At 52.4% G+C, this 15,132-nt stretch overlaps 1 protein-coding gene across 3 annotated transcripts; it reads right to left on the bottom strand.

Annotated features, from left to right (window-relative positions):
- Positions 1–850: 850 nt before the first annotated feature.
- PLPP7 (phospholipid phosphatase 7 (inactive)) lies at positions 851–14,743 on the bottom strand. 3 transcript variants are annotated; one of them, XM_076355495.1, is made up of 3 exons: positions 14,128–14,743; positions 4,063–4,114; positions 1,549–1,704 (listed from the first exon to the last, which is right to left on the bottom strand). In XM_076355495.1, exons 1-3 carry the CDS (start codon positions 14,576–14,578, stop codon positions 1,638–1,640), a joined length of 570 nt encoding a protein of 189 aa, XP_076211610.1. In that variant the 5' UTR covers positions 14,579–14,743; the 3' UTR covers positions 1,549–1,637. The 3 variants fall into 3 exon arrangements, 2 of the variants coding, with proteins under 2 accessions (XP_076211609.1, XP_076211610.1); XR_012996770.1 differs by having other exon boundaries at positions 1,688–1,704; positions 4,063–4,279; XM_076355494.1 differs by lacking the exon at positions 4,063–4,114 and having other exon boundaries at positions 851–1,704.
- Between the last annotated feature and the right edge of the window lie 389 nt (positions 14,744–15,132).

The following is a 15,132-nucleotide window of genomic DNA, read 5'->3' as shown; positions in this document are numbered from 1 at the left end:
GAACTGGAACGTTCTGTGCAAAATATGGGATTTTCTTAGACAGCTGTGAGGGGTGATCCGTTTCAGGGACACCACATTGAGCATGGCCATCACCCGGGTAAAGATCAGCCAGGTTTCAAGGGGGCTGCTTGTCAATAATGGGAAGCAACGGCACCATGTCTGGGCATCAAACTCTATATTCAGTAATCTCAGACCGGTTCACAAACATCAATTAGCTCAGCTTTGCAATCAAGGAAGGTCAGGAGCACTCTCCTCATTTCATACGAGGTGAGACAGAAACGTTCAGTATTTCCCTCTGTAAGGTTACAGCCAAGGGAGCAGAGGCAGGGGTACGGGCAGTCCTGCCTCCCTGCCCTCTAGCTCTCCAACACTGCTGGGTGTACCAGAAAGCAGTCAATGCTGTAAGAGACTTACCTTGGAAATTCCCATCTACAGCACCATTTGGCATAATTATAAAATCATGGCCGTGAAGAGATAGAAAAAGACTCTTTGCTGTGTATCTAGACCTGCTTTGCAAAATCACCATGATCCAGCACATTGCCTATTCAATTACTCCCTACTAGGATGAAAATGGGCAACTTGTATTTGTCCTTTACCAGACCAAAAACACCACACACCCCCTCACAGAGCAGATTTTCGAACAGCAGATGAAAGGCCGGCTTCAGCATGCCACCTTCAGCGGCCTGAGTACCCATCTAGGTCCACCCCATCCAAAGCAAACCATTTAAGTGATCGTTTGCATCCCCTCGGTCAGCAAGATTGCAGGACCTGCCCCAAGCTGAACACGTATCTCAAAACTACACTGAACTGGCTTTTGTCCCTTCCCTCATGATAAGAACCAAACAGGGCAGGATTTTTATGATTATTTATTATCTGTGAAGTGCCGGCAGTGTCCTGACTCTGTACAAGACACAACTGCTGGGCTTACAAAAAGAAAAAGCACTGTGGCCAAAATCATTTAGCCTCAAAAAAGTTAACGAACGTGTTCTCAGGAAGCTCTCAGGTGCTGCCCATCCTGAGGACATATCAAGGTGCCAGTGTGAACCCCCCAAACTAGGCAGACATGTAGCTCATTTCTCTCACCCGTAAAGCTTAATTAGGTTGCTGTCCAAACACAGTTTGAGAATATGGCCAAAACACAAGTACGGCCTTTGATTGCTAAAACCCAATCCATTGCAAGAAACATTTTTTTTTTTCGAGGTGGGGAAGCAACATTAAAAAACGCCACTACTCATGGAAGTTACAACTGCTTCCAACAAACAACATGTAGAAAATACTGGGAGGGAGACTCTTAAAGTATCTGCTAGTTTCCAGTGGAAAGGCATCGAGTCCCCCATGTTCACCAGATGGATATCAACATCTGACACGTGTTGGAAGACATCCATATCAACTCCACCAGCCTGAACTGTAAGTAGCCAAAAACAAAGCCAGACAGGACATCTGTGATGTGGTGCCGTCCGATCATGACGCGGGAAAAGCCCACGCAGAGGGCCCAGAGGACCAGCAGGATCCGGAGAGGGATGGCCAAGACCAGGTGGTTGAGGAAGAACTTGGAGAGCATGGCTGCTCGGCTGGCGTGCCCGGCTGGAAACGCGTAGGTGTCCATGGTCAGGTAGTCCAACAAGCCAGGGTTGATGTCATATGGGCCCTTCCGCTTGGCCAGCTTCTGCAAACCAGCCACAATCATGATGTCCAGGAGCAGGGCTACAAAAGGAGAGACGAGGAGGGAAAGGTCAGAGGCAGAAGCAGAGTCAAGTGCAATTTTCAAGGCAGAACATTCAAGGATAGTCGCTGTCTTTAAATAAAGGTTTGGGTTCAGTTCCAGCCAGGTGTCCACAGTTCAGCTGCATGCAACCCCCCTCATCCTCAGATCACCACCCAAATGTTAATTAACCCTCCCAGTTCGCCCATGGAGAAGGCAAGTACCATTATCACCATCTCACAGAGGAGAAACCCAAACCACAGAGGCAAGCGACCCGCCTGGGGAGGAAAAGAGCAACTGGCAAAGCTAAAATTAAAACTCTTTTGGCCCTCAAACAACCGGCCTGGGTGTCCTCCACCCCATGCTTTAGAAGCCTCATGCAGCAAGGACGTATCCCTGCCTGGGATGGCTCTGTGTGGGGCGACGAGGCTGCAGTGAGCAGTCGGTGGGAGGAAAGATGACCCACAGCACTTTCTGGTGTCATCCCTCGTCCTCTCCCAAGCCCACCACCTCCCTCCTGCCCAGACCCAGCCAGTGGGACCACGCTGCACTGGCAGATTTCACTAAGAAAAGAGCATTAAGAGACAGTGAGCCAAGGGGAAAGCCATACAATTAAGAAAAAGGGCTTCTGTCGCAGGTATCAACACCAAATGGCCTTTCTTCCCTAACTGCTTCAGGAGTGAAACCCATCAGCACTTGTCTTCATCATCCTCCTCTTCATCCCACCCCCTTTGCCCCAGCCAACAGGTACTGTCATTTCTATTTCCTAGCATCGATTTTATTTTTCTTTAATCCCCTCATCTGCTTTTCCCCAGCCCTCCTAATTAGTCAGAGTGCTGATTTCAGCTCCTCGCAGCAATGACAAGGAAATATATACCGTCATGAGCACAGCCTGCTTCCTCGGCAGGAATGCGAGGGGCTAGTTGCCTGGTTCCCAGGCCCTGATAAAGACGGTTCCTTGAGAGCTGACAAGGTTTCAGGAGGATGGATGGGAGCGTGGCAGCGGCGGGGACGGGAAATGAGACGGCACATCGGAGGCAGGCGGCTCCTCCTGCCTGCTTGGCACCTGGCAGGAGCTGGGAAGCGAGGAGTTGTCACGGCGGCTCTGCTCGCCCACCTCCCACAGCGTGCCACCTCTGCACAGCCAGCCCTCGGCATCGCTTTGGGAGGGAGCTGATATTTATCCTGGCCAAACTCTCTCCTTATGGGAGGGCTGTTTTTCTTCCTCATCTGCAGGGCATCTTGCGTGGGGACAGCGGACAGCAGGACCTCCCTGGACCTCCTGTCCACCAGGTCCTGCCTGAGCCACTCCTGAGCTCTCAGAGCTGTGGAGGGGAGGTGAGGCAGAGGAAAAGATCTGGGCACCAGCTGGAACGGCGACACAGGCAGCAGTGGGACTCCAGCTTAAACACACCGAGAAGCAGGAGGCTGACATGAAGGAAAGGTTCGTAGGTGGCATCTGAAACAAGGTGGTGAGGCTCCAGGTGGCAGAGGGATGCAAGGAGGCTGGTCGCGACACTGGCCCTGTAGTGGTAGTGATGGGCTTAGGAGGACAACGACAGCCAGGGACCCTGCACAGAGCCCGCCCGACGGGACCGGCAGATGGGGAGAGAGCAGGGGGAGGGCTGCAGCCCGCGGCGGGGGACCCTAATGCTGTTTGAGCAGAGCAGTTCTCTGCACTTTAAGATTTGTTGATATTAATTTAAGGGGCTGGCCGGGGGGGGAGAAAGGGAGAGGGGGATTTCAAACACAGGCTGCAGAGCCCTGGAGCAGCCACTCACCGCGGTTTCCTGTCAAGGCCGAATGCCGTCAGCACGGCTCGCAGCCGCCGAGGGCAACGAAGTGCTGGGGCTGGCCAGCCATTACGGGTCTCTGCTCACGCTGGGCTTCCTAAATCACCCCCAGCCCAGCTCCTCACCCCACCACGGTGACCCCCTGCGGCCCCAATTTAGCAAAGTGTTTCAGGAGCCGATTTTCAGAGCTCATCGTCGGCATTGCCCGTCAGTCCCGTCTCACCCTGGACAAGAGCTGGGCGAGAGCCGAAGCTCTGGGACGCAATCTTGGGAGCGCAGACTCGGGCATTCATTGCAGAGAGATGATGCACCAGCGCTGCCAAGAGAAGACTCTGGCCCAAGCTGCTCCTGCTGAAGTCAGCAGCTTATTGCGTTGCTGAGGAGCCGAGCCAAGACTCAGGAACCAGTCTGGGCACCCCGAAGGATCCCCAGCGTCTCCCATGGTGTTCAATACACCCACTACAGACAATGGCCCACCAAACCCGCCCGTAGATCAGTAGCACACAAACGTTGTGTGCTTTAGCGACGTGTGGTGTCCACCATTGCCCATCAGTATTTTGCACTTACAAGATTTTTTTCCGGTCAAAGGCGATGTCAGGGCAACTTGAGGGATGCAGGCCTGTGCGCATGGAGGTGTTCAGAGCATGGAGAACAAGCCAAAGAGCTGTTTTAATAATCCTTTCATTCAGAAGATGAATAAAATAGGCCTTCAGTACTGCTAGGTTTGATTTTCTTCAAATGATGCACAGAAAGCAGAAAGCCTCGTTTGCCCACATTTCAAGATCTGAAGGCATGACAGCATTAAAACTGGGGGTTAATTTGCCGTTAAAAGAAAAAAAAACCAAAGATCCCTCCATCTGGTGCTTTTTCTGTCACTTCCCCCTGCACTTTCTGTTCCTTCCATGAAGCAACTTCTTTATGAAGCAGCCCCAGCAGCCTGCCCTGCCCTGGCCCCCGAGGCATGGGGTGTCCCACCGCCCTCGCTCAGCTCTGGGTCTCAGCAGAGCCCCTGCAAAGCCCCGGGGAGCCGCGCTGTGCCCCTGCCCTCTCCTGCTGCTGCTGCCGCTGCCGGCGGCCAGACGCTGCCAGAGTGAATCAGCACACAGCACTGCTGCCGACAGCGCTGCCAACGGCCCATCCTTCAGAAACAGATGCAGACGGTGCCGTTGCTCAGCAGCCTCGGCCCGGGCCCTATTCCCTTGCAATTCCTTGACCTACATACCCGCTTGGACTTCGGCTCGCTTGCTTTTTCCCCTCCTCTGTTTCAGCTCAATCCAAACCAAATCCTCCCTCCTCAGCTGGGCACATCCGCGCCGGCATTACGCAGCTAAGGGGTTAACTTTCTCATAGGCATCCTTGGTGGGTCCAGCTGCAGGTGAGTGTCTCTGCACTGGGAAAGGTGCCTGCTGGCTACCGAAGCGGTTGCATCCGAAGCCCCTTAGCCTTGCACCCGCCAGCACAGCCCCAGACACCTGCAAACCGGCATCATCACCTTCGGTCTGCCCTTCCCCTGTCCCTAACGCAGAGACGTGCAAATCCTTCAGGCCGAAATGACTGAAGGCTGGAGGAAATATAGCCCCGGGAGAGACCACAGAAGGGAGCCTGCAGCTGATTTACCAGCCTGCACTCGCACAACGCTGCTCTCTGGAGATGGACGGGGCTGTCAGAGGCGTAGCAGAGATGGCAGAGTGCCACCTGACCGAGGGGTGAGATGCAAGGAGCAAGAAATTTTAATTTTAAGCATTTTTTCATCATGTCCTTCCCCCAGATCCAGGTAGCATTGGATTTAAAATCCAGGTGGCATTGGATTTAAAAGAGCAAAGGAAGGATTAGCTCTTGCCCATGGCTCCTTTCACATTTTTCTGAAAAAGATCCAGAATTTCCCCTTTGACCTGGCTGTAAAGGGAAACAATCTTTCAGATTTCCACTGCAAAACCATCCGATCGCAAAAAGCTCTATTAACATCTAAAACTTCCTTAAAGCGCAAACCCAAAGAGCAAGTCTTGTCTGCCTGCGACAATTTTAGCATCAGAGATCACCTTGGTATTGTAAATAACCAACATCTGGCATCAGATGCACAGTAAATGAGCTGAAAGTGAGCCCCCCAGGCAGACATTTTATATCTATTAATAAAAAAAGGAAAACAATTATCTGCCTTGCTCCTACCACCAAATGTTAGGAGCCCATTAAGAGGGGAGAGGCGAGTGGAGAGGCGAGCCCTGCGCAGGCAGGGCACAAGGACGAACCTGAAGCATGACTGCAGCAGAACCAAGCCAAACCCCAAAGCTGGTATTTAAGGTAAGTCGAAACAGTTGGACATCCCCTGTCACCATAAGGTCCTTTCTGTCCCAGCGCCCGAGGTGCCATCTCTGCTGCCGTCCCTTATAGAGGGGGGGCTGAAAGAGGCTGAGGATGGGGAGAGCACCCTTGGGGGTATCGCCTGCCCCAGGTCAGAGCCAGGCAGCATCTCCAGGGACGGAGGCAGATTCCAGCTGAGATGTTTATATAAACACGTTATCAAAACCGCAGCTGAAAAACAACCTGGGTGCAGTGCTAGGGGCCGGGAGGAGGAAAAACGGAGAAAGCCAAAAAAGCCCTTGGCCTCGTCTGCTCCTGCAGCCATGATTCACATGACTTTACGCACATGGGACTGCTTGGATGAGACAGGGCAGCTCTCCAGAGCCCAGCCTGTGAGATCGGGATCAGAAAGAGAGTCCAGCTTGTGCTGGACTCAGCCTCCCAGCGCCACGGCTGAGCACGCGGGGAGAGGAAAAGGGGGAGGTAAATGCCCAGGAACGAAGACCGAGCCCTTGCCGTGAGCTCAGGAGGCACCCAAGCTTGGGAGCAGATGTGCATCGGAAAACCCCCTCTGCCCAGCCCCAGTACCGTTTTAAAGCAGAGACAAGCTGGCAATAACTCATTGCCTGGGCTTCAGAGCCTGCAGCCTGCTCTGACCCGGCTCCCACCGTGCTGGAGGCCGCACCAACCCCGCTGAGATGGCATGTGCTCCCCGCCACAGCTGCCGAGGCCACGTGTAGGGCCAAGGCTGGCTTTGAAGGTCCTGTATTTCCCAGATTAGCCAACCTCCCTCAGGACTGAACCCTGGACAAATGTCACCATTCCCAGGAAACAGCTCCTTTTGCTCCACAGTTAGAATTAATATATTTTTTCCTTTTTTTTTTTTTACTTACATGCCCCATCCTACCACTTCTGAACTTCCCAGATCTCCTTCAGGCATTAGGCTCCCTGACCTGGAAAATGAGCTGTTTGCAGCTTTGACTAGTTGACATTAAGGAAAGATGCAGGTTTCAAAAGCATCTTCACCCTGTCTCCGGTGGAGTCGGTGGCAGCTGGAAGAGCTCCACTCCTCTGGAAGTGAGCCCCTCTACTCCATTTTCTTCCCCAAATGTGGTACTATTAGGTGTAAGAGCTGACAAAAGGCACAGATGGCATGACACATTGAAGAACCAATGAATCAGACGCTGCGGCGTTTTGGGGGGAGGTTATTTTTTGGCTGAACAAGCAGCAGAGTGGGGTAAGTGGCCACGGGGAGGTGAAAAAATGGTGGAAAGCAGCATTGTGCAACTAATTAAAAAAAACCCCCAACAACCAAAAATAGACCCACTATATCCTAGATGATTAGAGACAGCCCCAAGTGCAAACACAGGCTGCCTGGAGTTCTCCCTTTGGAAATACTGTGCCCCTGGGAGATGGGCAATTTGTATCTCAGCATCAATTACTGAGCGGGGCTGCCTCGCTGGGGGTCTGCACGGCCTGGGGACGAGATGCGGGCGAGAGGGTGAGCGCAGAGAGAAGGGCTGATGCTGATGGGGAAAATGAGCTGAGCAGCCCGCCCGGGCCGGCTCAGCTGCCTCCCAGAAGGGCTCCGACAGCTTGCGATGCCCCTGTACGCTATGGCAGCAGTGCAGGTAACGTCAGCGCATGCCAGAACCTCGCGCTGCAACACACACAAGCACGACAGCACCGTACGGGATGAGCTGGAGGAAGAAAACTGCCTTGGGCTGATGACCAACAGCATCTCCCAGCCCACAGAGGCTGGGTTTCTCGCTCGGACTCAGTGCTGCTTAGGCTCGTGTTTACACCCCGCTGCCTTCAATAAGGCAAATTGGCAAAAAAAAATTGGGGCTGATTCTGTGGTGCTCAGAGAGCCTCCAACCACCACATCTCACGGTACGTTAAAGACCCGGATCGGGTATGTCTGCATTCCAGGTGAAAACACGGTGCTTTCTTCCAAGGGGAGGAAAAAGAGACAGTTCATCTGATTCCCCCCTCCCATCCCCATCCTCCACCAAGCCTGGCCCAAAGCGGGATACCCGATGAGCTCTCCCTGCCCACCACTCCTCCCAGCAACTCACCTCGCTGCCCAATGCTCTTCCACCTTCCTCTTCCCAACCACTGCTCCTGTCAAGGCGCGTTAGAGGCAAACACACTCACCCATTTCTCAGGATCTCCCTTCGGGCCAGAGCCTGGCTCAGCTTCTCTGGCAGGGCTGGCTCTGCCTGAGTGAAACAGCTACTGTCCCCTTTGAGCTCCAGGCAGGGGCACTGGGAAGCTGTTCCCGGAGTGACAGACATAAGGATGACTCATTTCCCATGTTTATTCCCCCTCTTCCCATTCAACAGCCCTCGCACTTCTTTTCTCTTTCACTCTGCATTCAGGCTCTGGAACATTTTGCCTGCTCGCTCTGCGTGAGGGTTGGATTTCAGCTTACTGCAGTTTCCCCAGGGGCTGCACGCTGATGGCTGCAGGGCTCGCAGCACCCTCAGCACCAAGCAGCCGGCCAGGACCCGAGCTCCTCGATGCTGCCCGGTACCAAGGGGCTGATCAGACCCTATGCAGGTCCTTGGAAATACCCCCCCACCGCCTGCTCCAGCCACAGTCAGATGGGTCCCAGCCTGTCACTGACTGTCCTTTATCTGAAGGGACACTGCAGACTTGCAAGCCTGCCCTGCAGTGAACAGTATACATTTGCTATAGAGGAAGCAGGCGAGGAAGGGAAGGGGGGCAGGGAAGCCGGGAGAGCTGGGCATCGCTTGCTGTTCAGAGATGCCTGAGCTCATTAGCTGTGAAGGGATGACGGGTGAGGACTGCACCCACCAAAGGACCAGGGACTTTAACTGCTGCATCTGGGCAGGACACCAAGAGGCAGATTAGCAGCCTGATGTGATGAAGAGGAATATTTAATGCCAGGCTGGACCTGTGTCTAGATGCTGGATGCAGGGAGTGGGCATCTGTGTTGTTCCCTCTGCCTGGCACCCACCATGGGTCAGTCATGTTGGGTTACTTGACATTTAAATGTTTCCACCTTGCTGGGCAGATGTGCTGCAAACTTGCTGAGGTCTCACTGGGCACTGGCAGGGCTGGAAAGGGAACAGGACAGGGGCTGAACCTCCTCCACGTGCCAGGTTTCACAAGAAGGGGATGGTTCATGCAGGGCGGCAGCTCCCGAGCTGCTCTCCCCTTCCCTGCAGAAACATCATCTGCCCTGTCTAGCTCAGAAAATCCCCAGCCTCACAGTGGGAAAATGAAAGAGGAAAAAATAGACACATCTGGCTCCAAACCATCTCTGGGGCTCTCGGCTTAGCAAGCTCTGCTGCATACGGACTGATCCATCTGCCGTGCAACTCCCCGGCCTCTTTGCTGGGTCTGGGCTGCCGAGCCCTGAGGCTCGACAGGATGAGCTTGTCTGTACTGCCTGGGCATTTAATCTACCCGGTGACCTTTACCGGCAACGGGCTGTACTATCTGGATTTTCACCACATGGACTCCAAAGCAGAGCATGACAATACGTGAAGCACCTCCGTATTGTTAGAGCAGGGTCAGCGGGGTCTCGAGGGGCCTGGTGAAGGCATTTCCCGCTCTCTTTCCTTCCTAACCCACCACTTTCCTGCCAGTCTGGTCTTGTTTGGAAGCTGCCGGGGTGGGACTGCAGAGTCCTGGCCATATATAAGTATTTATAAATATATATATATATTTTAAATAATAAGATATTATTATCTTATTATTTAATAAGATAATCGGAGTAAGAAGGTGCCTGGACCTGGAAAGACCATGAGTCTAATGAGATCAATCAGTTTAGCTTAATAAATAGAAGGTGAAGAAATGACTTGAGCACTATCCAAAATATTGAAAGGCAGAAGAGATATTGGCTAAAAGAGCTATTCATCTGAAGAGACAAGGGTATGCAGACGCAATGAAGGGAAGAGAAGAGTCAAACTAAAAGCAAGGCGCTTGTGAGACTACATAGATTTTATATATTTTAAATAAATATATATATGGCTCAGGATAAAGTCACAGCTCTGCAGGGGACTATGCCTCAGTATATAATGGCTTGGTTCCCAGTCAGACTAAAGCTAGGTCAGTATTCAGAGAGAAGGCTGGAGAGAGCAAGAACTGCCTTCTTGCTGACCTTCACGAGTGGAGGAGTGACCCTGGGCTCCCCTCCCTTCCTCCTCCTGTGGCAAGCCACCCATCCTCAGCCTGCCACGCTGCTCGCGATGATACGTCCGCACCCTGCGGCACTGCTTTACTTGATGGTGATAAATGCTTAGTGACGGCACCAAAGAGCCAACCTGCCCCTCGGAAGTGGGATGCAGAGCCAGCTGGTGATGGATGAGGACTGGGACCTGTGTCACTGAGACAGCAGGCAAAGAGAAGACCAGGGCTTTCTCTTCTCCTAGTCTGAATACCTATTTCAGAAAGCCATGACCAAAGCAGAACCAGTTAATGGCTGGTATTTCAAACCGAGCACAAAAATACGTATTTTATGTGCAAGGGTTAACCAAGCAGATACCTTCCGACAGCAAAGGCACATGGCTGGACTGCAGATAACTAAACAAGGTGGTGATTTGGCTCTAAACACAATAGGTGGACTTCACCGGAGCAACCACTTTGGGTAGATGACCATATCCCATCTGCATCGGAGTAAGAAGGTGCCTGGACCTGGAAAGACCATGAGTCTAATGAGATCAATCAGTTTAGCTTAATAAATAGAAGGTGAAGAAATGACTTGAGCACTATCCAAAATATTGAAAGGCAGAAGAGATATTGGCTAAAAGAGCTATTCATCTGAAGAGACAAGGGTATGCAGACGCAATGAAGGGAAGAGAAGAGTCAAACTAAAAGCAAGGCGCTTGTGAGACTACCTACCACTGCAGTAATATAGAAATGGTTCTGACAAGTTCACCCTCACTTGTAATTGCACATCAGACCGAGTGTTTGGGTTTTTTCCCTTAACAAATTGAACAGAAATAAATTAAGGGATGTGCTACAGCCTGTATTTTGCCGTGGGTTAGATCAATGATCCAAATGTTCTTTGCTGGCTTTGCAGTCAATGAATCACTAAATTTGGATCTGCATCCTCACCAGATGGATCAGAACCAGAAACCGAGGTACTGCTTCCCCCAGGGTTTAGTGGAGTTTCTGTCTGGTTCTGAAGCAGATCTGGGAATTTTGGTGAAAGTTTTATATCTGTCTTCCCCCTGAAGGTGCGATTGCAAGGTTCAAATGATTTTCTAAGCACCTCAGTTTTCATGAAATCCTTGTGGTTGCAGAGAAAAGCTTGAACGGTCCTAAACGTTCCAACACCGGCAGACAAGTAAAATGAACTCTAAAACTGGGGGGTTTCCTGAGTTATGATTTTCTCGATTTGGCCGGGGGGTGCGGACTTTCTTCCTGACTCTTCAACAGCCAGGGTTGGCAATGCTGAGATAGTCTTCCTGAAAGCACATGCTGGCAGAGGGATTATTATAGTGGGCACAGATATCTGATTTCTTCCATCTTTTCAGTAACAGGCTGTGAGCATGCTTCTCTGGCTGTTTGGCATTTGCTGGAAAAGATTACGATGAGGAGAATCAATAAATTCCATCACAGATGACAAACATGGAGGGAAAACATTGCTTGGGGTTGCTAATCAACATCTGCAGTTGGGATGGATGGAGCATCCCGGGGTCAGACCCCCTCACCCGAAATGCTCCCACATGTGTTGGCAAAGCTCCTGCCAAGAGCTCCTCAGGCGCAACTGCCCCCCCTCCATCTGCAGTGGTGCTTCTGCCAGGTTCCTGGTCCCATTTCAGCAGTCTCCTGTCTCCTTGCCTTGAAAGCCTGATTGCAAATCCTAAACAAGTGCTCTATGATGGGCTGGCTCCCTGCCCAGAGACTGCATCAGAAATTTTGCTTGATGTATCAAACTCTCAGCAAGCAGGGGGAAGGGAGGAGAGCCAGGGGAGGTAAGGAAGGGGTACCGTAGACAACCCCAACTTCCCTGCTTCCCTCTTCCCAGGAGACCAGGGAAGCACCAGGAGGTTCCCTTCCCTTTGACCTGTCTCTACCCAGGAGGGCTTTACACCACATCCTGATGGATTTGATCAGGAAAAGAGCAGCGAGAGGCACCAAGGATGCCAGATGCAGCAGTCATGCCATACCCTTCCTATCTACTCATGAGACCCCACTTCTCACGGGATCTGTCTAGGCCCGCCAGCCCCACACTCCCCAGCCAGACTCCTTCCTCCCTCAGCAATGCAGGTGTTACGGCAGCAGCTACTCAGAGTTCCTGACTGCAATCTTAAATATCAAACCAAGGCCACACTCACAGCAGAGATCTGCTCTGTGGGGTGACACAAGTCCTGCTGAGGAAGCTCTGACAAGAGAGGCTCAGGGCACCTTGGTCGGGCCCACCAGTCAGTGTTGTCTACTCGGAGGGCAAAGTGGAGCTCTTTGGAGGCTACCAGACCTATGGAGCCGTTAAGTCACGTTGTGAACTAGTCCTTCACACAATTTAACTATTTTCTTTCTTGGCAGGCAGAGAAGAGGGATGGGAGTAGCGTGTCTAGGCAAGGAAGCAAGACTTCAGAAACCCCCCGAGCTGTCCCTGGGCACCACATTTGAGCTCAGGAGACCTGGAGATGCAGATAGTGGTGCAGGGCTGAGCCCTCCCAGCGACCACCTGATACTCAAAGTTTCAACACGACCTGGAGGTGGCTTTGCATTTGGCCTCCTCACACGGCAACAGAAGAGCGAGAAAACCTTTCCTGTTTTTAAGCCAAAGGTGGCATTAGCTCTTTATAAGGATCTCAAATATTTTGGAGTTGAAGAGGTCAGTTTTCAGGCTCCAAAACCATCAAAGGCTCTTGGGTCAAGAGACATCTGGCAACTGTGCCGGTTGATGTTGGTCACTTACTATTTCATTCTCACGCCCTTTTAAATGGAGCTTCTTTTCTCAGTGAGAGGTTGACCCAGCGCACCGAGGAGCCCCTGGAAGAACTGCTGACGTCGGCGGTCTCTGCATCACGCCGATGCTATTCTGGCTTCTTCCCCGTGATGGCCTCCCTTCATTAGATGTCATAGCACGAGGACAGTCTCTTTCAAAGGCAGAAGGGAGAAAAGGCAGCTACCGCTGTGCTTTTCAAGCCAGTTCGGCGCAATCTTCGCCCTCTCCGAAGGATGAACTTGTGAAAAAAAAAGCGGGACCATGATGCAGAGCCCTTATTGCATCACAGTCAGCCCCTGCAGACAGGAGGTCCCTTTCCTGAGGCGCCTCTGAAATAAAAGGTCCCTACGTCCCCCCAAAAGAATCCCTAGGAAGCAAAGGCCTAAATCCAATGTTTTTGATTTCTCTTACTGATCAAAAGCGGGAGCTCCGATCGCTGTTTTTCTGGGGAGGGTGAAACACTAGGGCTGATCACAGCCAGATGAGATAGTAACTAGTCACAAGGAAAAATAAGATAACTGGGCCCCATGCGAAAGGCAGAAGAGAGAGAAGAGCAAGGTCCTCAGGTAGACGGGGCCAGGGTGGGTTGGGGCCAGGATCTAAGGCAAGTCACGCCTAGAGCTCAGCCTGGTCTCTGGTGAGACATAGGTCTGCAGGGGTGGATGGGCCCTGCTCAACTCAGAAGACAACTCCTTTAACACGCCTCAACCTCCAGAAAGAAGGACACCAACCACCGCACAAGGACGGACTAGCAGGAGAGCCAGAGAGATCCCAGCCCGTCTGCACGGCCTCTGGGTCAAATTAGCACATGGAAATGGGGACAGCAGCAAGAAAGGTCCTCATGGGAAGGAGGATGCGAGATCAAACCGCAGCACGGAAGGAGACAGGACTCCATCATGCGGCGGCTGAGATGTGGAGCCAGGGTCTGTTCAAGAAGGTGACAAGGGGATGGAAATCTTTTTTTTCTCAAGGATATCCTCAGGAATTCATCCAGATATCAAAAATTAAAATCTTTATGTTTTCCCCACCTACCAAACCACCAAGGCAGATGACCATAGATTAAGTAAAAGGCATTGTTGCTGGTATCCACCTGCACATCACAGACACTTCCTTGGTCTGACTGGACAACCCTGCCCCATGCAGGACCAGGGACCTGCCCCTACTCCATGGGTGTCACCAGATACCAGGATTACTCCACCTCTCTTAGACAACTTTTTGCTACATCCATCACCCGTGATACCCAGGACCGAGACGGCCGATAAGCGCAGTATTCACCCTAAAGGTCACTCGCTGCTTCCTGACCACATCGGTGGCTGGGAGCAGTCAGAGGAGGAGTCCCGGAGCCGCTGTCCCTTGTGACCAGGGCCGGGCTTTCCCAGCAGGGAGGGAGGTTTGCCACTCACCTAGCAGCAGGTTCATGAGGACCTCTTGGCCTGCCAGCGTGCTGCTCTTCACCAGGCAGATGAGGGTGCCCGCAATCCAGGGGATCCCGTGCCCCGTTATCCCCAGGAGGTTAATCATGGAGCGGGCACCACCCCAGGAGGAGGCTCTGTTGGCACACACTCCCAGCCTCTTGGACATGCAGATATCGATGGCCAGCAGGGAGTTGAAGGCGATTCCTTTGAAGGAAGGGTTGAGCTGCATGCAGTCCTCTTCGGGCAGCTGCTGCGACTGCCTCCGCTCTTTGGGGTTGCTGTTCTGGGCACCAGCTGCCCCGGCCTGGCTGCTCTGCTTTCTGCCGGAGCTCCTGCTCTCCTGGTTCCCCTTCAAGGGCTGATTCAGGGAGAGGAACTCAGCCCTGTTGAGGACATTGTTCCTGTCTCTTGCCCTGGACCGTGGCTGGGATGCTGGCATTGCAGTCTCTTAACGCAACCTGCTTTGCAAATACCGGGAAGGAGAAAAATCCCTCCTCCCCCTGCAGAAAGCTTCCCCCACTCCCACCCTCATGAGCTGTGAATTTGGGAAGCCACAAAGGTTCCCCTCTGTTGCAGTTGCCCCCAGCACAGACTGCAGCTGTTAAATATAGAGTAAGGAATGCACATGGCTGTTTACTTCATGGGCCTAGCAAGCTTGGAAGGAAAATTAATGCCAGGCTTGGCAGCCACTCCAGTGCCAGGGAAAAAGGTTAAACAGCCAATAGATTGGAAGAAGAGGAGGGAAAAGCTTTGTGCCAAAGGTTGGTTGCTTCTGGCCTGGTCTATTTAAATCTTCCAATTGCTTATTCCCCTGGGCTGCAAGGGAAACTGGGAAATGTAGTTTTTTTGCACTACAAGTCACATTTCAGTATCAGACAGTCAGAGCTGGAGGAGATCACGGCATCCCCCCCCCTCCCCACGGCAGCTGGTATTGCTCCGATGGAGGGCTGTGCCGCCTGCTTTTGCAAGCTCCAAGGCTGGGCATTGCTCGGG

This window comes from Aptenodytes patagonicus, chromosome 18 (genome assembly GCF_965638725.1).
Source record: "Aptenodytes patagonicus chromosome 18, bAptPat1.pri.cur, whole genome shotgun sequence".
NCBI classification, from domain to species: domain Eukaryota; kingdom Metazoa; phylum Chordata; class Aves; order Sphenisciformes; family Spheniscidae; genus Aptenodytes; species Aptenodytes patagonicus.
Note: the sequence above shows the minus strand (reverse complement) of the source record. Positions and strands in the feature narration are given on the sequence as shown.

Bases quoted from the DNA above. Each gene is read 5' to 3' on its own strand.
- PLPP7 (XM_076355494.1), bottom strand. From the start codon at position 14,578: ATGCCAGCATCCCAGCCACGGTCCAGGGCAAGAGACAGGAACAATGTC. The intron at 1,705-14,127 runs GTGAGTGGCAAA...CTCCTTTTGTAG, and splicing joins CCTCATGAACCTGCTGCTAG to CCCTGCTCCTGGACATCATG.